A 25,012-nucleotide genomic window follows, 5' to 3' on the forward strand; every position below is an offset into this window, starting at 1 on the left:
TCTCTTTTTGGTGGATTCAGTTTTGTCTCATTGAAATATTATCTTTATATTTTTTATGTGCATATCACACCATATACCATTGGCCTACCCATTTTGTGCTCAAATTAGCTATTTTTATTATCTGTGCTTTGTACCCATTCTAAAATTTCAAAAAAAAAAACCTTTGAAATATTTGATCCTCATTATTAATTGTGAAGCTTATTGGAAATTGACTTTTATTTGGGCTATCTCTCAATATTGTGAACTCTATCACTACTTGACTGCAATTTCTTCACATGCACTCTTGCCTAACCCTAATTTTAAATTGAGAATTGGTTACTTGAACTTTTGTGAATCTCAATTGCATTCATAAATATAGTGTGCATGCATCTACGTAGTGGTCGCATCATGTCAAACTCTGAACATCAATCCACTTCTGAGTCTAGGTCCTCCTTAGAGCAAACCATAGAAGACCTATCAAAAAATGTCCGTAATTTAATGGATAGGGTTGATCAAATTGAAGCATCTCAAAGAGAGACTGTTAACCATGAAGGAGATAACCTGCTTAGGCAAAATCACCACGGTTACTTTCATAGGGTTCCAAACTTTGAACATGATCACTATAATCACAACGACCCTAGGGATTATGATGATAGAATGTTCAAGGAAAAGTTAGAAGCACCCACCTTTGACAGCTACCTAGACCCATGGGTTTTCACTAATTGGTTACGTCAGATGGATAAATTCTTTGACTACTACCATTGGGCTGAGAATAAGAAAGTGAGGTATGCTAGGATGAAGTTAATTGGAAGAGCCGACCTTTTCTGGGAGGACCTTGAGGATAGCATTAGGCGACGACATAAGCCCCCCATTACTGATTGGCTTGAGATGAAGGGTGCACTCTCAAGGAATTATCTTCCTTCAATTTATAGGAGCTCCCTCCTTGAGGAATGGGATTGCCTAAGGCAAGGCACTGCTCCTGTGGCTGAGTATATAGAAAAGTTCAAGGAGTTCAAGAGGCGAATTCGAATAGTCGAGGAAGAGGTTGTCACACTCAATAGGTTTAAGAAAGGTTTAAATGCTAACCTACTAGGTGAGATTATCACCCGAGGAGTCACTACCTTAAGAGAAGCATATGACCTCGCTAGGAATTGTGAATTAGCATCCAAATCTATCTTTTGGCGACGTTCTGAGCCCCGAAGTATTCCCTCCAACCCTCAACCTTTTGGTAGCAAATCTAGACTTGCCTTACCCCCTAAGGTCAACCCCAATAGCACCCCAATAGAAAAAGAGGACAAGAGAAAAGGTGTGGTCAATGAGCCTTCAAGATTGGGCTCTCGCCTCCAATGCTTCAAATGCAATGGGGTTGGACACATCGCTGCTAGATGTCCCTCTAGGACCCTTGTCATTCAAGAGGGTGATGAAAAGGTAGAAGATGTTGAGGAGCTGGTGTATGATCCAAATGTTGAAGAAACCCAAGATGTTGAAGCAGAATGGGAAAATGATCCTAGCTATCTCGCATGCATTAGAGCCATTTCTCCCCAAGTTGATGACTCCAAGAACTTTGGTGTCCCTAGAGTGAATGTGGTAAGGTGTGCCTTGGCAGAGCAAAGAGACACTGATGATTGGCAAAGGAGTGCCATCTTTCAAACTTACACTAAGTGTGGAGACAAAACTTGCAAAGGTTATCATAGATAGTGGAAGTTGTATTAATGCAGTGTTTTCTAACGTTGTTTCCCGCCTAGGCTTGAAATTGACCCCACACCCTAACCCATATAAAGTTTCTTGGGTGGATACTTCCTCCATAGCCATAAAAGAAAGATGTGTTGTTCCACTTCAATTCCTCACCTACAAGACTGAAATATGGTGTGACATAATTCCCATGAATGTAGGGCATATCATCTTAGGTAGACCTTGGCTGTATGATCTGGATGTCACCCTTCATGGGCGATCCAATTCTTGCTCATTTATGTTTGAAGGTAAGAAGATTGTGCTCAATCCTTTGAAACCCAAGCCAATTGGCATGAGCAAGAAGACAGAAGCACCAAAGGCGAAAGGCCTGAACATCATAAGCCCCAGGGCATTTGAAAGGGTAGCAATTCAAGAGTCCATTGTGTTTGTCTTAGTTGCCAGGGAACTACGTGGAGAGACCAGTGAGGAGCAACCTAAAGAAGTGAGGTTAGTGCTCTAGGAATTTAAGGATGTTTTCCCTGAAGAACTCCTCGATCATTTGCCACCCATGCGTGACATACAACACGCCATAGATTTTGTGCCTGGAGCGGCCCTACCTAACTTGCCTCATTATAGGATGAGCCCTGCAGAGCATGCTGAGTTGCAAAGGCAAGTAGAAGAACTACTTAGGAAGGGTTTTGTACGTGAAAGCATGAGTCCTTGTGCGGTCCCTGCACTCTTAACTCCCAAAAAAGATGGAACTTGGCGGATGTGTGTTGATAGTCGTGCCATCAACAAGATCACTGTGAAATATCGATCCCCCGGTTGGATGACATGTTAGATATGATGGCTGGAGCAATGATCTTTTCTAAGATAGACTTAAAAAGCGGCTATCATCAAATTAGGGTTCGTTCGGGTGATGAGTGGAAAACTGTCTTCAAGACGAAGGATGGTTTATATGAGTGGATGGTGATGCCTTTTGGATTGTCCAATGCTCCTAGTACCTTTATGAGAGTGATGACTCAAGTGCTCAAGCCTTTTATGGGGAAATTCTTGGTTGTGTACTTTGATGACATCCTCATCTATAGTAAGTCTAGGGAGCAACACTTAGACCACCTAACTCAAGTTTGTACTACCCTTAGGAAGGAGAGTCTATATGGCAACCTCAAGAAGTGTTCTTTCTTCACTAATAGAGTCGTCTTCCTAGGTTTCATAGTGTCCTCTGAGGGAGTTTCTGCCGACCCCTAAAAGATTCAAGCAATTGTGGAGTGGCCCGAGCCCAAAAATATCCATGAAATTCGAAACTTTCACGGGCTCGCTTCCTTTTATCTCCGATTCATCAAGGGGTTTAGTACCCTTATGTCCCCCATCACTGACTGCATGAAACAAGGGGAGTTTGTTTGGACTAAAGCTTCTGCTAAGGCTTTCAATGAGGTAAAGCGAGAGATGACTAAGGCACTTGTCATGCGTCTCCCTGATTTTACCAAGCCTTTTGAAGTGGAATGTGATGCCTCAGGTATTGGTATAGGGGGAGTACTTAGTCAAGAGCGTCACCCAATTGCTTATTTCAGTGAAAAGTTGAATGACGCTAAGCAAAAGTACTCCACATATGACAAAGAGTTTTATGCCATTATTCGAGCTCTTTGGCATTAGTGCCATTACCTGTTGTCTCGAGAATTTGTTATCTACTTTGATCATGAAGCTTTGTGCTATCTCCATTCCCAAAAGAAGCTGAATTTTAGGCACGGTAGTTGGGTTGAATTTCTGCAGCGCTACCACTTTGTAGTGAAGCATAGGGCGGGAATTGAGAATAAGGCTGCTAATGCACTAAGTCAAAGGGTGTCTTTGCTATCCATCATGAGTGTTAAGGTTACTGGGTTTGAACGACTCAAGGATGATTATGAGTCATGCCCAGATTTTGGGGACCTCTACACTAGCCTAAGTAATGCCCCACAGCCAATCTTGGATGATTATACCCTTTAAGATGGTTACTTGTTCAAGGCCAACAAGTTAGGTATCCTTCGGTCTTCAGTGAGAGATTTCCTAGTTTGGGAGATACATGCGGGAGGCCTTGCAGGTCATTTTGGCCGAGACAAGACAATTGAGGAAGTGGAACGTCAATTCTATTGGCTTGGTCTTAAGAGGGGCGTTGCTAAGATAGTTGGTCAGTGTCGTACATGTCAACTAGCCAAACATCGCAAGCAAAACACTAGCCTGTACATACCTCTACCTGTGCCAGATCGCCCGTGGCAGGATGTGAGTATGGACTTTGTGTTAGGTTTGCCCCGCACCTTTAGGAAGCATGATTCCATTCTAGTAGTTGTTGATCGCTTCTCCAAGATGGCTCATTTCCTACCATGTTCTAAGACCTCTGATGCTTCTAAGATTGCAAAACTCTACTTTGATGAGATTGTCAAACTTTATGGTCTTCCCAAAACCATAGTGTCTGATAGGGATGTTCGCTCCATGAGTTATTTTTGGAAGACCTTGTGGCATTTAGTGGGCACCAAATTGAAATTTTCCACAGCATTTCATCCTCAAACTGATGGTCAAATTGAGGTGGTTAATCCTAGCCTAGGCAACCTCCTTCGGTGTCTAGTGGGTGAAGCCAATCGGAATTGGGATTCTATTCTCCTGGTAGCCCAACTTGCATATAATAGCTCTGTCAATAGATCTATAGGTGCTAGTCCTTTTGAGGTTGTGCATGGATATACACCTAGGAAGCCCTTAGATCTTTTGCCCATGTCCCCACATGTTAGGATTTCTGAGTCTGCTGAGGCATTTGCACGACATATTCATGATTTACACAATGAGATTCGCAAAAAAATTCAGGCAAGTAATTCTCAATATAAAATTCATGCTGACACTCATCGACGTCATGCAGAGTTTTAGGTAGGGGATTATGTCATGATTCGGATTCGACCTGAACGGCTTCCCTCTGGGACCGTTAAGAAATTGCAGGCCCGTAGTGCCGGACCATTCAAGGTATTGAAACGAATGGGCCCAAATGCATATGTCATTGACCTTCCTCATGATTATGGTATTAGCTCCTCCTTTAATATTGAGGATCTAGTTGCTTATAAAAGCCCCACAACTATTCCTGATATCCCTTTTGATGAGTCTTTACCTAATCCTATTGATGCCCCTATTCCCACTCCTTTACCCTTAAATTTGCCCTATGCACATAAAGAATCTATTGATGCTATTTTAGATGAGAAGATTGTTTCTACCAGGGATGGAGGAGTTCACCGTTTCTTAGTTCAGTGGTGAGGGTGACCAGATTCTGATTGCACATGGATTACTCGAGATGAGCTACTGCGACTGGATCCTGATTTGCTGGAGTACTATCAGAGCTCTTCAGATTTCCACTCGACGGGGTCGAGTTCTTCTCACCCGGGGGGAGTTGGTGCGGACACGAGGTACAAGCCCCCAATTACACGCACGTATAGGAGGAAGAGCAAAAAGAAGACGGCCCAACCTGTGGCCTTATGGATGGAGCATACTAGTTATTGGGCTTGAAATTAAGCAAGCCCAAGCATTTAATGATTAGGGTTTCTTTATGCATTTTTATTGTTAGCTATTTAAACACTTTTTGAGATTATTGTAAGACAGTTTTTTGAGAATTATTAAAAATAAACGTGTGTTTTCTTTCACTGGTGCCGACTCCAGTTTACTTGGTGCTGACTCAAAGCAGCCCTTAGGGGCTGAATCCTAGGGTTTATCTTTTATTCTATTGTTAGTGTGGTTGTTCTACGTCATGTTCCCTCATCATTAGGAAAACATTTATGTATTCAGTTGTTTTATTTGCACTTTTTCTAGTTGACAGTTTTCTTTTAACTTTTCTGAGAGACATTCAAGGCTTGTAACTCATGCCTCAGGTTCTGTCTATTTTATTGTTAAGCTTAGCAGCTTTACCTAAATATTTCGATGCACTTATTATACACAAAGGCTATGCATGCATAGGGGGCTCATGCAGAACAAAGTTTTGCAAAAGAGTTTGAGGAGAAAGATTTCTTTTTTCCCTCTCTTCATCGCTTTTGTTTTGTCAAATTAACATTTCAGATTTTTTCTTTCCATCTGAAGTATTTTCCTTGCTTTCATTAATAATCCATGTGGTTAATATATATTGCTATTTTCTTGGTACTGAAAATGGCACTATTCATTTCTTCTTCTTCTTCTTCTTCTTCTTCTTCTTCTTCTTCTTCTTTTTTTTTTTTCAAATGGGAAATGTGAATCTTAATTGTCACACCCTAATAATGCATAGGGCTGTGCGGTTTTGGTTCCTACAGTTCATCTTTTCAACTTATATCATAATTCTTTTATTGTGTTCATCATAACCTATTCTCATGTGGGACTAGTGAAGAAGGAGAATCATACCTTGTGGAATGGAATGAAAATGACGGGGCTATCAAACGTGTATATAATGCTCTTTGGAAGTGGTCTGTGGGGGTTGTGCAATTTGATACAATGAAGAAACGGTTCCTGGCTACTGTCGATGAGTTTCAAATAAAATTTTGGGACAAACAATGTTGACATCTTGACAACTACTTCTGCAAAGGGTGGATTACTAGTAATGCCTATGGCAGTCCTTTTCTTGATGTGCTTGGCAGTATTTTGAAACCCTCTTATTATTAATCTTTACAATTGAATATCTTTTAGGCTTGTCCTTGCATTTGATTTAACAAGGAAGGGATACCACTCGCTGTATCAACAAGAGAGAATGGAATCAAAATACTTGCAAATGCTGATGGTCTACGGCTTTTGCGTTCTATTGAAAATCATGCAGTTGGTACCACTAGAGGATAGAAGATTTATAGTTCATGGGGGTTTCTAGTAGAAAGTACGTTTGTTTGTAAAGTTCATGAGGTTGTGGGCTCATTTTCAAGCTCTTATTAGTTAGAAATTTCAAGAAGTTAAGGACTTTGTTGACTTTATTACGCACTAGAGATTTTTACTATGTTGTGTTAATTATTTTCACACAATTTGATAGGAGGTGTATGTTAAATTCGAGTCCAAATCTTCTGTCCCACTTTTCCTGCTCCATTCTATACTCCACCAATAAATATTTGCCACGTGTTTACCTAATTAATTAAATACTACTATTAATTAATAATTGTTATATTAATAAGTCAATAATGACAGTATTTAATTAATTAGATGAACACATGGCAAATATTTATTGGTGGAGTATAGAATGAAACAGGAAAAGTGAGACAGAAGATTTGGACTCGTTAAATTCATGATTTTTTTTTTTTTTTTTAATCTGAGATAGAAATCATATTTTAATATATTTTAAGTGTATATGTGTGAAACTCGTTCTTGGAAACTTGAACTACGGCCTTTGCCCCTTCACCTTATAAGAACTTGTACTTGTGAAGTGACCATCACAATAAGGTACTTGGTGGGATAAGGTATTTAAGGATATGTTGCTTTAACATGAAATATAACAGGAATAGATTGAAAAAACGTTAATTACACTTTACTTACCTGTAGTTTAAAAAATATCATTTTACTCCCTCAAGGTTGTTTCTTTAGCTTTGGCTACGTAAAACTTATCCATAACAATAAACTATTAAAATGTTTCTTAAATTTTTTTTTTATTTTAATAAAACATTTTAAAAGTTTAAGAATTTTTTTTATAAATTTTCTCCTTTAAAAAAAAAAAGTACAAATGAAATATCCCTGATTTGGCGATATGTACCGACTCTGACATTCTAAAAAAGATTTTACTAATGTGTGCCCTAAAGACACACAATAATAAACCAATTTTAAAAAAAATTTATCAGAAAGTTTTGATAACTTTTTTAATTTTCAATAAAATTTTTCTAATAATGAATTTGTTAATGTGAGTCCTTAACCGAATCCTTCTTAAAAAAAAGAAACGTTTCTCTCTCTCAGCCCAAACCCCAAACATCCAATTTTCAGTTCCAATGCCTCCAGATAGAGTATGGAAAAAAATGAAGTCCCCTTCTGCTTCGTCATCTTCTTCATCTTGTGAGCAGTGCCGGAACTGGCTGGAATTCCCAAGGGACTTGACGGTGTCGATTCTCCAGAGGCTGGGCACAATCGAAATCCTAGAGACCGCGCAGAAAGTGTGCATGCTGTGGCGCAGTCTCTGCAAAGACCCTTCCATGTGGAGCTACATCGATATGCGCAATCTCGGTGAGTTAGATGACATGAATTACGACCTCCACATGATGTGCATTCACGCCATTGATCTCACTTACAAGATATCAACATCGACTACTTCGGTAGCGACAAGCTCCTCGCCCCTACATCACCCAAAGGTACTTACTTTTTTTCACTCTCGACTTTTTATTGTTAATATTTGATTGTTAAGTTTGTAATTGTTGTATGAATTTTGTTCATTTTTGTTTTAGTTTATTGTTAAGCTTAATGAATTTTGTTCGTGCTTAATAAGTCTACAGTTCAAATAATGAACCACTAATGGAATCAATGAAGCAGATAATTAGTATATTTAATTGAACCAATGAACTTTTTTTATTTATAAGTAAGATAAATTTTATTGCAACATGACTACTCCATATATAATGGACACAGAGGAGTCTAAAGACTACAAAGGAAATTATGTACAAAGAGTCAACGACTCTATTTAATCAAGAAGGCAACTAGAATGAGTGAATCCCCATGCTCAGGACCAATAAAATAAAGAATCAGTAAACAAATCTAACAATTGAATTCTCTTATAAAAAAAATTAAAGAAGCTAACAATTGAGCTTTCATTGCTTTTTTTATTTTCAAACATACAATGATTTCGTTCCTGCCATATTGTCCACATCAAAATTAATGGGAGTAAATCTCAAATGTCCGATGAATGCTTACCCACCCGATTCCTCCAACCAAACAAAAGTTCAATGACCTTCTTTGGTAACACCTATTGGATCCCAAAAGATTAAAAGACGAAGCTTTCTAAGTCAGACATGACGATGAAGTGTAATAACAGATAATTCACCGTCTCCCCATTACACCTACACATACAGCACCACCCTACTAGCATGTATGATATATCTGCACTTAACGAGATCATCATACGTTAGGATCTTCTCCCAAGGTGCAGTCCAACCAAAGAAAGAGATTTGTCAAGGGGCTTAACACTCCAAATTCTCTTCTAAGGGAATATCAAATCACATGGATCTCTTAAAGCAGTATATTATGAATGGACATTTAACTCTCCACACCTCTTCAACCACCAGCACATTTTATCAATGTCCCTCTCTTGAGGGAATATTGGATTCTGGAGCACTAAGGAAAGCAGTTATCAGTTCTAACTCCCAGTCATTAAAGTCTCGGGGAAATTTCACACCCCAACTCCTCCTAGCCCCCACGGAATGACTCACCAACATGGAACCGACCGATGCCTCTTTATCTAAAGAGCACTCATACAAAGCTGGAAGCATCTCCCTAATGGTTGATCGCCACACCATTTGTGATGAAAAAACCGAATACATTTATCATTACCAACTACAAAATGAATTTACTCAAACACAATGAACCAAATATCAATTGACTAATAAGGTAAATTTGCATCTCCAATAATTTGTAATGTGATTTGGATCAAATTGACTGTTCAAACGAACTTTGCATAATAGTACCTATTGTTCAACTATATGTACATTTAGGTTCACTTCATCATCTTTAAATCAAAGAGTTAAAAATCCATGAGGCTTTTGTGATTTATTTCGATCTTAGTCTATTATAATTAGGTGTAATTTGTGTAGAAGTGATTTCTCTAAGATGGTGCCACAAATGCAATCTCAATCTCATTATATAGTATTGTTATTTTTTTGATAATTCAATAGTTACAACGGGGGGATGGGGGATTTGAACCTTGGATGTCTTTGTGGAAACACCAGAAGGTGCCAACTAGTTGAGCTACAAGGCTCTAGTTAACATATATTAAAGGATGCTTCCCCCCCAACCCCCCCCCCCCCCCCCACCCCTCCCCAAAAAAAAAAAAAAAAAATCAGCTTATCTGCAAGGTGTTTTTCAGTTGGGGGGATGGGGGCTGAGGAGCACATATGTATCCTTTGTTTTCTACAGAGTGGTTACAAACTTCAAATAGTTTTCTTGTTTTTGATATTTTGGCAAGCTTGCTTATGTTGTCTGCCGACACATGGTCACAAGTACTTGGATTGATAGCTTTAAATTCAGGTAGGAATCTTGGATGATTTGGCCTAGAGAATGTTCCCAACTAGATATGTTGCGTTTTTCTTTTTTTGAACAATTTCTGTGCGCACAATAGAAAATAGACAGCACACCAACATATTTATATGATCTTTTTATTTGAGACTCTTGATTTTCTAAAAACCTATCAAAATGGACTAGAGGTCCTCAAGAATATTTCTTTGATGACTTACTGCAGTTTACAATTTGGTGGGCTCAATCTATTTGTCTCTAATAAGGAATTTGTAGATGCAGAACTCTTCCGCATTTTTTTATTTACTTGTCTGTTTGTTACTCCTGGTTCATTTTTTTTTCACATCCTTGGTATTTTTGCAGTTCAAGTTGGCTTAGATGCCTTCGTCTTGTATGTTGCTATGGCATTTCGGATGAGGGAATGAGTGAAGTGGCTGCAAAACTTCCATTATTGGAGGAGCTGGACATTACACTAGGTCCATTGTCAAAAGAATCTCTAGAAGCTGTGAGATGCTGTTGTCCTCTTTTGAAATCAATCAAATGGAATCAGCAGTGGTATGCTGCATATGGACTTTCTCAGATAAAGTGTAATGAGGAGGCAGTTGCTATTGCAAAGAACATGCCTGAATTACGCCACCTCCAGATTATTGGAAATAAGCTGGTGAATGATGGCTTGTTGGCCAGACATGATGGTTGTTCTCAGCTCGAATCACTTGACCTAAGGAAATGTTTCCATGTCACTCTGTCAGGAAATTTGGGAAAATATGCTCAACGGATTAAAGTCTTGCGGCATCCCGATGATTCAATTGATAACTATGAATTCGTTGCTGATGATGGATCTTTTGATGAAGGCTCGAAAATTGTTTATTCCTTAGATTCCACTGTTGGTGATGAATTCTTTGATGACATTCATGATCATGGATCTTTTGATGATGATGATGACTTGGACTACGATCCCACCAACTCCTACTAATGATTTAGGAGATTTTTATTTTGACTAGTCCTTTTGTATAGTGTATCTTAACAAAATAACTTTTGTGCTGTACATATTTTGAATATTTAGTATCAGTTATACTGTAGTGATTAGATCTGAAATTTTAATTTATAATTTCTATCCCTGCGAATGCCGTCTTACGTTTCAGCAAGTCTTATACATCTACTTTTGAAGGTGGGAAAATTAGAGTTAAACAAATAGTGTAAAACCTCCTAGTTGGATTTACTTGAAAAAATATTTGGAATCCATCATGTGACTAAGTTTTATGTCAAGCAAATTTCACAGAGCCTATTGTTCTCAGTAATCCATGGATATATAAATGCTCTTCTGTTATACTTTGTTTTAAAATCTTCTCTGGGGAGACTTTCGGGTTTATATGAACTACAATAACATTCATTTTCCTGCTATTACTTTGCCCTGGATAATGCCATCACTTTTTTAACTCCTCTTAGTGGTTGTTTTATTGGAGATTACTTTAATAGACCTACATTTTGATTAAAAAAATTTATCATACATTTTAATTAAAAGGGAAAAAAAAAGTGTTGTAATTATCCTTTCAAGTAAGAAAAGAAATGAGTTTGCAATTATGCCATGAATTTTCTCACAACAAAAAGGAATCTTGTTTGGAAATTCTCATCCACAATAAAGAAGCAAATGATTAATAGTCTCCTCCCTTGTTTTGTTTGTATGATATTAGTCTATTAAACCGACATATGTTTCCTTAAATTCTCTATTTATAGAATTCTTTTTAAAAGTGTGCATTCAAATTAACTTAACTAGTAAAGTCTCCAATTGTCATATAAAAGATCTAGGATTCCAACATTGCTTAAACTAAAAATTAAGACTCTTTAAAAGTATAATCCACGTAAAGAATGCCACTCTAGTAGACTGGCAGATTTAAAAAGTACCATTGCAAACATCATGTCTCTTGCTAAAGATTTTGTTGTTTGTGATTTTAAATGGGTCTCTCAAGAACTTGAAAGATGGGTTCTAAATGTTTTCTTTTGTTGGCCCATGATTTCTTTTCTTTTTTTCCTGATAAAGCCCATGGGCTACATTTAATAATGCCATTGTAAAAGCTAAGGATTCCTCTTTTCTGTGATTGACTTTTTTACCGAACGCCATAGTATCATTACGTTCTTTTCGGTAATTGAAGGTTTATTTTCGGAATTAAAAAATTACACCATATTTATTCTTTAAAAAAAAAAAAAAAATTACGCCATAGTACCTTTACTCTTCTACAAAATTGATCTCCTCTCCTGCCTCTTCAAAATACCACAACCATTTCCTCAATAATGCTTGATTGAAGAACACACTCGGCAGCTTATTCAAACTACTGACCCTATACCTAAATCTACAAGTATTATTAAACTTTAAGCACACCACAAGCACATGTATATAGGTTGTTTCTAATTTGTCCTACACCAATGATCACTTGTATCAAAGAGAGAATAACTTCACTTGTTCTTTCTTCTTCAGTAAAATTTGGGGTGCTATTAGTTTTGTCACTCTTCCGCACAATAAGTGGTTGTTGCAACCACATTGAACCTTCTTTTTTTTTTGGGATATTTAATGCACATTGAACCAAATATCAATTGACGAATTAAGTAATTTGCATCTTCAACAATTTGCAACAACATTGAACCCTTCTATTTTGGATGTTTGGGCAAGCTTGCTTATGTTGTTAGCTGACACATGGTCACAAGTACTTGGATTGATAGCTTCAAAGTTCGGTAGTAAGCTTGGATGATTTGGGCTACAGCAATGTGACTCCAGGAATTTTTCCTAGGGTGTTCTTTAAGAAGCATAATTTTTTCTAGTGGAGGCTCTCAACTCCAGGAATTTTTCCCAAATGTATTGTTGTTTCGTTATTTCATTAATTTGTTTGTCTTTTATAAACCATAATTTATTATATTGTTGTTTCATTAATTATAAAATTATTAATTGTTGTTTAGCCTAATATAATATAATTTATTTGTCTTTTATAATGTATTGGTTAATTAAATTATTAATTATTGTTTATTAGTTGCTTTCCCCAATTAATTATTGGTTAATTAATATCCCAAACAAACAAAATTAATTAGTTCAACTAATTACTATGATTGTTTGATACTTGGATTTATTGTATCTCACCAAAAAAACACCAACACTAACACTAAAAGACAATTAATAATCTCACCAACACCTTCCACCAATGCCAACACCGGATAATTCAGCAAAAAAAAAAAAAAAGACACAAACACCGGATAAAGCCAAAAACAGGGTAAATATTAATAAAGAGAATTAGAGAAACTAGTCGCTAACTCGTGCGATGCACGGGAAAACTATTGATAACTTCACTAATATGAAAAAAAAAAAAAAAAATCAATATCATGGTGTAATTTATATACCAAACCAATAAAATCTATCACTTGCACTGAGAAATCGTGATAACCAAGAGCTTGAAATCATATTTAAAAAATATATAATTGATATAAATACTATCCAATACAATTAATTACACAAATATAGTTTTCATACTCATTCAATCAAATATCTTTCATAAATTATATTAATCATTCTTGATGTCCAAGATGTATCTAAATTCTAACATTAGCAGTAAACAAAGATGCTAGATCTTAATGGAATTGAAAAGGCAACATAATGCCAATTTACACCATTGCTAAAATCATCACTTTCCATTATTGCGAGAGAGAGAGAGAGAGAGAGAGAGGTGGCTATTATGTTGCATCTCTTAAGAAGAATCTACCCTTTACATTTTTTTTTTTTTTTTTTTTTGATGTAATCAACCTATAACAAAATAGATGTACCATGTTCAAAGCATGTACATTTGGGAGATTAAAAGTAAAGGAAAATGAACCCATCTAAAGTTTTTTGCTCTTCCTCTTGATGTTGACTTTTCCAACATCATCTAGAATTAAATTTATATACTCCTCAAAACCCTGTAAGGCATAAAAATTAACTTTTGAACAAATTTAAATGTATTCACTTAAAATTGTGAAAGATGCTAAAAATTAGGTTGATATCAGCCTTTTAACCAAAATTCAACATTTTAATGATGTACATCAATTAGCAGTTTTGCCATTGTTAGTTGCAACATATATCTTTTTATTTGTGACAAATATGGTGCAATTTTGGCCATCAAATTTTAATCAAAGCCCATGATTAGAAATACTCATCATAAATGTGATTAAAAAACTCAAGCAGTAAATTACAACCCTCTGCATAGTTTTTTTTTTTTTTTTTTAAAGACTATCCTTAACATTTTATCTTTAAAACATTAAAACAGGGAATGCTGCAAAAATTTGGAATGATTTACCTATATATAGCTTAACCATACTTACTACTCCATATAATTCAAATCAAGACGTTTGATTTTCCCTCCTCATCACTCAAACAGATTATCAACTAAAATTTTAAGAATAGCATTACATGCAAAACCCAGAAAAGCCCAACATTGAAAAGGACAAAATCAATAATTAAAAGTCTCTAAAAACCATTACCACCATCATGCAATATCCAATACAGCCACTTCTAATAAGCACTATGAGAAGAAAATATACAACAAAATACCTAATTTACAAAAATCTATAAAACTAAATCAAATAGCTGTTACTTATCTAACTCTCTCACGGGAACCTCTATTTTTAATAAGATCATCAAGTGGCATATCCAATTTAGTAGCCATAAAATCAGTAGCCAAAGAAATAGTCTTTGAGAGAAAATTATTTTGTTTTCTTTAGGATAATCTCTTATGGGGTTTCTATGATTTTGATTAGCTTTATTGTTTTAGACTTGAATTTTCCTTCAATTCTTTATTTCTTATTGTTACCTGGCATTGGATGGATTACTCATTTATTGCTTAAAAGCAGCTTTTGATTTCAACTTCATATTTCTTACATAAACAGAAGTTACAGGATGTTCCCATGGAAGTTATTGATTGAAGTGTAATGTGTGTGTGTGTGTGTATACTACCAATACACAAAGAAATGGAAGGCAACAACACAAATCACTTCACTACCATTTCATTAATATTGAAGTTTCAAGGAAATCATCACAGCAACAAATCAGCGTGAACTGGACAGACCAATTTCATTACTGATTCATGTGCCTGTTAAAGTCTATTTATTAATCATGGTGGATCATACATCCCATTCACCTCAGATTTTTAATGAGATTCCACCCATCTATGGTAGGTTATTCTAGGAGTCTTCCAATATATATTAAAAAGACAATTTTATTTGTGATCACAATTAAGCTCTTTATGATACATGATGCACAAATTATTCTAGATAGTGACAATAATAAGTTTTTAATTTATTTTGTTCACAATAATAATAATAAAAACATGTGTAATATGTTTACCTTGATGAAAAGATTGTACCTTTGACCCCAACTTGGATATTCCTGATGCAGCCTAGTATTGGGAATTCAGCAATTCCCAAGGTCTCAGCCCTCTGTAAGCCAGGAAAAAATGATGTGAAATTAGCTGTAATGCAAATATGGTCATATACACCTTAACCTCAACACTATATAAAATTGTAACAAAAGAAACAAATAAATGATTTAAAATAATAAATAAATAAACAGAACAAAGCAATACAAAGTTAGGACTACTATAACCAAAGAGAAGACTGTGAAATTCTGCATCGATGATGAGAAAGTTAAATATTTCAATTACATCAATAAGATAGGGAAAATCAAGAGAGCCCCGTTCAAACTATATATATGCTAGTGTTAGTACAGCCTCACATGTGGAGCCTTTTCACTCATATATAGAGAACAACTTTAACATTGATAGTGTAAAGAAGTAGAGTCACTGAAACATTTACCATTTGAAAGAAATAGATATCGGCGAACAAAGAATAGATGAAAAAAATATCTTCAGAAACTAAGTAGGATTAAAAAATGAAAATTATTACTAAATTGCTTCAGACATACAAATTTCTTAAACAATTCAAGCCATATAGGTCCCGAGTTCAAGTGAAACAGTTATTTTTGGCATTTCTGGGAAGTAACAATGGGGAAAGAAATACCCTTTCTTTATCTCAGATTTAGGCTTCTTATAAACTTCCTTTTCCTCTTTTTCTAACAAAGACAGCACCACCTTAACAAAAACAGTTCCCATAAATCAAAATTCCTAAGCAAATCTAAATATCCCCATAAGCAGAGCACTCAACAATAGGAGTGTAGGATTGCTATATTAATAGGAAATATTTTCCTCAAAGTGAAAGCTTATCTAAAAAAATTCAGTGAACCCTTTACATTGAAGTTAAGATTCAAAATAACTTTCAGTAAGGATGGAAAGTTTTCTATTAGATTTTTTTTCCTTGTACTTCCTAAGTGATGGAAAGTTTGGTTTAGGCATTTTTACAAATGTTTTGGGGAGCAAATAACATAGTCACCAACCAAAATCTTCAACTTGTAGTACAACTTTAAACAAAATACAAATGTATAAATAGTTACTAAGTATTTAACATCTAACCACTGTAATTTATCACACACACAATGAAGTATACAAAAAATTTCCAATACCAAGAGCAATATAAACAAAGAGAAAGTAAGAAAAACACAGAAAGGACATTCACAATGTGGTTCATGTGGGCGTGAGAGATGCAAAAGAAGCCTTGTTGTATCGCCTGCTAGGGACAATGACCAATATTGAAAGCCAAATTAGGAGTATGCAAACTTATGTTGGTTTTGTGGCATGCAATTGACAGATCCTTCACTAGTAACTTAGTTTTGGCTGACCAAAGCACCACAAATGTCCACATCTTCTCTTCCTGCAAGTAGCTATTCGTAATTATGAGGTTGTATCACAGGAACAACATCATCTCCAATGATAAGTAAATGGTGTTATTCAATTTTCTCTCTAGAAAGACTTTAGGTTTGAATTCCTATAATCCATTTATTGTAAACCCCAAAAAAAGGAAAGAACGGTTTAGGCATCTAAGATTGGTTCAAACATTGCGTGAATGTGTGCCTAACATGAACAAAAGTCTTCTTCAATAACTAATAAAGTAAAAGTAATAAACCCTCCCTAGAAAACGATTTAAGAAGATGATGCTAAAATCATTAAATCAACAAATTTGGTCAACCAACAGAGTTAGTAGCTTCAACTAAACTTGAACAAATTAAACCTAAAAAATAAGAGAGGCATATTGATACAACACTGAGGCCAATATTCATTCATAATTCATTTACTAACAAAAAAAAAAATCAAATTAAGAAAATTAAGATTAATAAAAACAGATTTTCAAGGGTTAACCCACCATGACACCAACAAAGTCAGAATCGCCTTTGAAAAGGCTCACACGGCAGAATCTTCTTAACTTTCCCATCATTTTCTTATGTTTCACTCCCATATAGTCTAAGCCAAGCTTCAATAATTCCTATTTAATTTTTTTTTTTTTAAATATTTAACACCAATAACCTAGAGGTTAGAGGTTAGTTCGTGTTTTGTGTTTTTCAGGGAAAAGATGGAGGCTGAGAGAGAGTTGAAGAAGACGCAGATATCTTCGATTTTGCATGGGTTCAATATTAATCAAAATCAATTATCCAAATACCTAAATTAAAGAAAATCAAACCAAATCCAAGTACCTAAATCTAAGATAGCAAAAATTAAATCATATACAACACCAAATACCTGCACTGGTAGTGGCTTTGGCGATATATGATGGTGGCGGCCGGAGGCTGGCACTTTTTGCCACTGAAGGAGTGAGAGAGTGACCATGGGCTATGGTTTAGGGATTCTGAGAATTGAGAGAGGCAGAGAGAACGGCTAAGAAGAAAGAGTATTCAGTCTCTCTGGAGTGGGTATAAAACCTAAAATAAAAAGAAAAATAAAATAGTGAGAGAACGCAAAGCATCGGGTTGGGTTTTGAAAAACTTTTATTATTTATTTTATTATTTATTATTTTTTTTAATATTATGCTGACGTGGAAATTTGTGAGAGCTTCAAAAGTTTCGGTTATATATATATATATATATATAAAAGATGAAGAGAGAGAGAGAGAGACTGAGAGACAGAGATGAAGAGAGAGAGACTGAGACAAAGATGAAATCATGAAATACCTTGAGGTTGAGGGGCCAGGGCGGCGCCGTTGGGACTCTAGCAGCACATCGAGGTGAGGAAGACCGATCCGATCTTCGATCTCCTTCTTCAATCTGGTGATCTCCTTCTCCGATCCGGCGATTCGTTGGTTCTGCCGTTCTGGAGCTCAGTTAATTGGGTTTATGGGTTATGTATTTTCTTTAGACTTTAGGTTAGGTTTCTTTCTTTCTTTCAAGCATTGTCCGTTGGTTTCTGAGAATCTGATTTCAGTATTTTGGGATTTGGTTTATTTGGTTTTTTTTTTTTTTTTTTTTTTTTTTTTGAGAATCCGTGGGTTTGCTACTGTAATCTGTTGGATTTGCTTTACCTTGTTTTTTTTCTTTAGAGTGGGTTTGCTTTACCGATTGATGTTGGGCTTTTTTCCTGGTGGGCTTGCTTTTGTTACAATTTTATTTATTTTTTCAGATTTTAGTTCAAAATTTTTTTTTTGGGCTTTTTTTTTTTTTTTTTGCTGCTTGAAAGTAGAACAAATAATTTTTTTTTTTTGTTTATTTGAGGGTATTCCTAATTTGATTGAGGGTGTTCTTATTTTTTTTAAAGGGTAAACAAATAAAAAAATTAATTATTATATATAATTTTTTTTTCTTCAGGCGTCGCCCCTATTGCTAAACATGAAGAACGTATCAAGAAGGAAGAGAAGTTGCAATCGTGGAGAGCTGCTTTCACTCAAGTTGCCAATCTCTCTGGATGGGATACACGGAATAAGTAAGAATTTATTTTGCACCCTTTCAGAATATAAATATTATACATCATTGCTTTGTTTCACTTGGCCAAATAAATTTTTTCAAGTTATGCTACTTAATATATTTACTCAGCCAGATAGAAAAGAAATCTAATCATGGATCGCTGAATTTAATACTTACGTTGTGTCCATTACTCAAATATTAGCTACAAGATTAGTTACTAGTGTCTTACTCAAAAAAAAAAAAAAAAAAGAAGAAGATTAGTTACTAGTGGATTCTCAAAAAAAAAAAAAGTTACTTTATATTAACACGGAGCCAAAGCAAGCTTAATTTCTTTTTTGAAATGATTGATTTTATCTTTTAATACAACTGATGAATTGAACAAATAATAGATCAAAACAAGCAGCTTAAGCTGTACACACGGTGCACAATCTTAAGCAGCAGTTAGTAACTTAAATAGCATAATTCCTAGAACTCTTATTTCCCTCTGTGTGCATCTCCCCTTAACATTTTTTGCAAGAGGCGAATCCAAATTTTATATCATTCTTCATGGCTTTGAAAATGGCTTCTTCACCTTTAAAATTCGCAGCATGAAATCTCTGATTTGTTTATAGTTTATATATAATAGAAATTAGCAGCTTAGGCAACTACTAGAAGTGTAGACCAAAGCTGCTGCCTTGTATAACCCATCTGAATTTTGCTTCCCAATCATCAATATGTCAGCATAATGATCAACAATTCAAGTCAATTTTCCATTCTTGTGAATTGTAGGCATAAAAAATGAGAATAGTGTTTCCATTCTTTCCCCACTAAACTTGTTACTTGTGTATTGATCTTTTTTTCCTTTTTTTTTATTAGATAATAAACTAAGCTATAAATGAATGCTTAAGCATTTGAAAACCAAACATTTTTCCATTAATCTAGAATTGAATGAGACTATCTGATGGCTTCATAAGTAGCTGTGCAATTGAATTTGTCAGTATTGAAAGAGTCCAACTGACCAAATATATAGATTTATATATTTGAACCTTTTCCCATTTCCACTAATCACAGCTAGAATCTCTGATTCCCTAGAAGTCCATAGAACATGCCCTCAATGCCTCACCATTCTCTATATGACTCCTCAAGAATGCGTTGTTACTGACCTCAATCTTGAAACTTTATTCCATTCCCAATTACACTCAGAAAGTACAGGAATTGCACAAAGGCTCCTACCTCTGAGCAGGCAAGCTCCTTTCTTTGAAAGCAAGAACCTATATTCATTCTGCAGAAACAATAATTTAAACTACATTCGTTTGGGATCACAAGCATCTTTTCTTTATTTTTCTATTTTCTAAATCAAGCAATGAAAGCCCGAAGAGTTCCAAAAGATGAATTAGAAATATAGTCAAGATAAAATATAACATGACATGCAAGTTGTAATGAAGAATAGTTACAACAAATGAAGAATCATGTAAAATTGAAATGTTGCTTTTTTGAAGTTTAATTGAAAGTTGTTAATTCCAGATTTAAAAGGCAATAGCTACCTTCCAACTCTTCCTGACCAAGACCACTATACGTGCACTGTAGTTTTATTGGTAAGGTACCACTACACAGATGACTTCCACCCAATGATGATCTTTTTCCCCCCTCTTAAATAATGGCTTACTATTTTATGTTTTCTACAGCAGCCCAAATATGTAGTACAAAATTTATTTTGCCAATTCACAATTTATCATATCCTTTTCATATTATGGAACTTAGAGTTCCATTTTCTATAATGAACGAATCTAAAATAGTACACTTGTTGAGCCTTCTGTCTTGTTATGGCCTATCTTGACTAAAAAAATTATGGTTCTGTATTCCGGGCAGGAAGGAGTCAACAATTATCGAAGAGATTGCCAGAAAATTAATTGGTGACTTGCATTATTCATACTCAGGTGTTCGTGAGGATCATGTTGGAATACAATCTCATGTGGAGGAAATGGAGAATTTATATTTAAGCATGGGGTTGAATGATGTTCACTTTATAGGGATTTGGGGAATGGGTGGAACCGGTAAAACAACTATTGCACAAGTCCTATATGATAGAATCCGTTATCATTTTGCTGGCAGCAGTTTTCTTGCAAATGTTAGAGAAAAAAGTCGAAATGATGGTCTAGTTAGTTTATAGAAACAACTTCTTTCTGATGTCTTGTTTGAAAATAATATTGATATTTGGGATGTTCAATGGGGAATCGATTTGATAAGGAATAGATTATGTCATAAGAGGGTTCTTATCATTCTTGATGATGTGGATTAACTTAAACAATTAGAAGCATTATTAGGCAAGCAAAGTTGGTTTGGTCTAGGGAGTGTGATCATTATAATAACTAGAGATCAACATCTATTAATCAGACATGAAGTGGCTGATGAAAATATATACAAGCCTAAGATTTTGAATTCTAATGAAGCTCTTAAGCTTTTTAGTCAGATAGTCCTTTAAAAGGTTATGAGGTGCTATCTAAAAAATTTATATGTTATGCTCAAGGCCTTCCTTTAGCACTCAAAGTTTTGGGCTCCTTCATGTTTCATAGAAATCTAGAAGCATGGGAATCTGAACTAGGTAGACTAAAAGAAAGTCCGGAATGGGAAATCTTGGATGTGCTCCGAATAAGTTTCGATGGCCTAAGGATAACAGAGAAGAAAATATTTTTAGATATTGCTTGTTTCTTCAAAGGAATGACTAAAGATCGTGTAGCAAACATACTACGAACTCCGCATTACAGGCCAAACATTGATATAGATGTTCTTGTGGAAAAATCTCTTATAATCATCTCAAATTCTATAAAAACCCTATAAAAAATTTTACAGAAGGTTGTTTTCCAAAAAAATTTTTTGGAAAACAACCTATAAAAATAAGCCTTATTTTTATTAGGGTTTTCCGTTGACCAAAAATAGTTTTCCATTGACCAGTTTTTTTTGTGCTACCAAACACTAGAAAATGTGAAAAACTATCTTTACAAAAGATTTTTCAGCAAAACAAACAGAGCATAATAATAAGTAAGCTTTTAAAGATTGGCCACTCCAACTCTGACGGAGGGATATTTGCCACAAAGCATACATTGAGAAACTATTTCGTTAGTAAGCACCTCTTTATAAAACTATTTAGGAATCTAGCATTTCAAGCCTATGAGACTCAAGTTTAGTGAGAAGACTTGAATCTTAGAAACTCGACTTCCAAGCTGATGTGGATAAATAATCTATACGGAAAGACTCAAGTTCCATAAAGTGTAAAAAGAAGAAGAAGAAGAAGAAGAAGAAGAATCCATGGGAAGAAGAGGAAGAACCCATACTCTTCACACACACACAAACCCAAATTTTCTTTATGGAACTCGAGTCTAAAAGACTCGAGTGGAACACATGGGTTCCACATTCAACTATGTACCAGCATTGGAATTTGAGTTTTAAATGCTCGATTTAATATAAAGAGAAATAAATGTAATCATTTTATGACAATATTACTATTAAATCATGATTTTAAAATAAAATTGTTGAATATATAAGACTATTTTGGGAATTTTAGTAAAAAATTCATCAAAAATGTGTTTGGTATGAGCTTATAAGTTTAGTTTTTAGCTTTTAAGTTTTTTTTTTTTAATATTTTATATACAGTTTTTTAAAATCTCACTTTCTAGCATTTTATCATATAATTTTTTTTTAACGTACAAGCATACTTTAGCACACGTTTAACAAAAAACTTTTAGGTGTACGTTTGGATAGTGTTTTGCGTGTCCAGTGTCCAACAGTTTTTGGTGGGTCCCGTGCATTGTTCACGGGACCCGTTATTATTAATTTTTTTTTAAGAAAAATAACTTTAAAACTGGATCTCACGATACTATTCACATATTTAAAAATTAATTTACTACAGTATTTTCAGTTTTCAGTAATAAACGGTATCCAAACAGACCCTAAATTTAGTTAAATAAACTGTTTCCAAATAGACCCTAAATCTAATTTTATTCCCTCCAATTCCTTCAAATTTCGAGAAGAATGAAAATTTAAGATTTTAAAGAAAAAAAGAAGAATAAATGTTCACTCTTACTCATTCAATTTCTTCCTATTTAAACTTCAAAATAAAGGAATAAACTTTTTATTTCTTTCATTACACCTCTCAAATAAAAAAATAAAAAAATCTAAAATTATTATTTTCATTCATTTTCTTCTATCAAAACCTACTCGGGACACTATTTTTCGAAAAGGATTAAGAAATAAGTATAAAACTAAATGCCTAAAAAAAAAAAAAAAAAAAAATCCTGCCGATTACCAACTCCAACGGCATGAAATTTATTGGGCTCATGAAAAAGAAATAACTGGTACAAACGTGAAGGAACAACAATAGTAAAATAAATAAATAAATGGATGTAACTCCGCGTGAAACTCGAGTTCCAGTTCCTCCTGCACTGCCCTCTCCTCTTTCTTGCTGTTCTTCCTTCTTCTTTTTCTTTCTTAAGACCCAATTCAAACATTTGGAAAATACCTAAAACCCGAAGGCTTGGGAATCCCATTTTCTTTCTTAAGACCCATATCAAAATTTTAGATAATACCCAAAATCCCAAAGGATCGGATTTCTGCAAATCTGGTTGAGAGAGAGAGAGAGTGAGTGAGAATCCGAGGTGGAGAAGTTCAGTCCGAACCGTTGTTTCACCGCCTGGGTTGCTTCGTTGTTGCTTCTCTGGTTTGCTGGGTTTTGCATCATTGATTCTCTGCTGGGCTGCTTCTTTCTTCTTCGTTGTTGATCTCTGCGTTGTTTCTTTTTATTTTCTTTGTTGCTGCTGTTGCTGTTGCTTCTTTCTTCTTCATTGTTGATCTTGCGTTGGTGTTAGAGGTTGGAATATCAGAAGCAAATTGGGGGGCATGAAGCGGCAGAGAAGAGAAATGGAGGATGAGAGGGGGAGGAGAGAGCGGCAGAGAATTGAGAGAGCAGAAAGGAGAGAGCGGCGGAGTTCCCTTTCCCTTTCATCACCTGACATTATTAGCACTCTACCAGACTTTTTCCTCTGCCACATCCTCTCCTTTCTCCCAATCCGAGACTACGTTGCAACAAGCATTTTGTCAAGAAACTGGAAGCGTGTCTCCACTCTCGTCCCATCCCACATCGCCTCTCATCACCTGCCAACGGCCCTAGTCATGACCTTCAATCAGGGTTCTACTGTCAACACCATGGATTTTCATCCACTCCAACATTTTTTGCTTCTTGGTAAAAGCTCCTCTTCTTTCTAAATTTTGTTCTCTCCCTGGATGGATTCTGTGTTACTTGTCAATGTTTTATGTTGTATCGAATTCAACAGCCGGAACAAATACTGGCGATATCACAATTTGGGAAGTAGGTACGAGGCAGAGGCTTGTTTCTCGAAACTTCAACGTTTGGGACATTAACGCGTGTTCAATGACCTTGCAGGTTTGGCAAATATCTACTCTACACACTGAAAATTTTTTTAAAGTTGGAAAATATGCTCTAGAATATTTATGAGGGTACTAATCTCTGTGTCCCTTGATGATAGACTGTGTTGGCCAATGATTATACTGCTTCTGTAAACCGTGTGATCTGGAGTCCTGATGGTGCCCTTTTTGGTATGTTACTTGAGGGGATTTTAAAAATTTTTAAATTTTAATTTTAATTTTTTTTCCCTCTTAAACTCTCCCTCACATGTACAAATATTCACTTAGGCTTCTTCGTTTGGGAGTTTATAAGGGAATGAAATAGAATGGAATGAAATAATCATAAGGAAATGGAAGGAATGGAACGGAACGGAATGTATCTAAGTAAGAGAAAGGAATGAAAAATAATGGAATGGAATGAAATTAGTAACCTTAAATGGATATTTTAAATTAAAAGAATGGAAAAGAATAAAAATGAATGGAATGTAAGTAATCTTGTTTAAAGTAACATGAAGGGAATGAAATGGAATCATTTTATGACAATATTACTATTATACCCCTATTTTAAAATAAAGGGTTGAATATATAGGAGTATTTTGAGAGTTTTAGTAAAAAATTCATTAAATCTAATTCCATTCCCTCCCATTCCTCCCAATTTTGAGGGAATGAAAATTTGAGATTTAAAGGGATACAGGAAAATGAGTGTTTCTTCCTACCTATTTCATTCCCTTCATTAAAATTCCCAAACAAGAGAAGAGAAGAATATTTTAAAATTATTCTTTTTATTAATTTCCTTTCCATTCCATTCCCTCCTCCCAAACGAAGCCTTAATAAGGACCTAATGAGTGATGATTGTTCCTACTTTCCATTTCAGGGGTTGCATTTTCAAAACATATAGTGCAGATATATTCCTATCATGGTGGTGATGATTTGCGGAAACGCATGGAGGTTTATATACACACACACTCTCTCTCTCACAGACGTGTGTGTTTATATATTTATGTGTGTGCATGC

The 25,012-nt window shown here is 35.2% G+C and overlaps 2 protein-coding genes, 1 long non-coding RNA gene and 1 pseudogene across 13 annotated transcripts in view; 3 read left to right on the top strand and 1 right to left on the bottom strand.

The window, feature by feature from the left end:
* LOC126725749 (topless-related protein 4-like) overlaps positions 1 to 25,012 on the top strand; it is a 102,059-nt gene that overhangs the window by 63,989 nt on the left and 13,058 nt on the right. For 4 of the 11 annotated variants that reach the window (XR_007655574.1, XR_007655575.1, XM_050430641.1 and 1 more), the window contains exons 1-4: positions 22,947 to 23,816; positions 23,908 to 24,017; positions 24,121 to 24,190; positions 24,873 to 24,946. The exons of 4 other annotated variants lie outside the window; for them this stretch is intronic. Coding sequence is in view for 4 of the 7 variants with exons in the window: in XM_050430641.1 (XP_050286598.1) it covers positions 23,474 to 23,816; positions 23,908 to 24,017; positions 24,121 to 24,190; positions 24,873 to 24,946 (597 nt within the window). In the remaining 3 variants the exon portion in view is untranslated. Of the gene's footprint in view, positions 1 to 22,939; positions 23,817 to 23,907; positions 24,018 to 24,120; positions 24,191 to 24,872; positions 24,947 to 25,012 lie in introns of those variants that run through there. 3 more of the 11 variants (XR_007655576.1, XM_050430643.1, XM_050430635.1) reach the window with 3 other exon arrangements.
* Positions 1 to 25,012, bottom strand: part of LOC126725767 (uncharacterized) — a 122,656-nt gene that overhangs the window by 61,368 nt on the left and 36,276 nt on the right. The window contains exon 2 of the long non-coding RNA XR_007655581.1: positions 5,989 to 6,027. This is a non-coding gene — a long non-coding RNA (uncharacterized LOC126725767). The remainder of the gene's footprint in view (positions 1 to 5,988; positions 6,028 to 25,012) is intronic.
* The window catches only part of LOC126725744 (TMV resistance protein N-like), a 66,300-nt gene that overhangs the window by 13,546 nt on the left and 27,742 nt on the right, over positions 1 to 25,012 (top strand). The gene's annotated exons all lie outside the window — the stretch shown is intronic.
* LOC126725761 (F-box protein SKIP19-like) lies at positions 7,540 to 10,844 on the top strand (annotated as a pseudogene).

Source organism: Quercus robur, chromosome 5, assembly GCF_932294415.1.
Source record: "Quercus robur chromosome 5, dhQueRobu3.1, whole genome shotgun sequence".
Classification (NCBI taxonomy): domain Eukaryota; kingdom Viridiplantae; phylum Streptophyta; class Magnoliopsida; order Fagales; family Fagaceae; genus Quercus; species Quercus robur.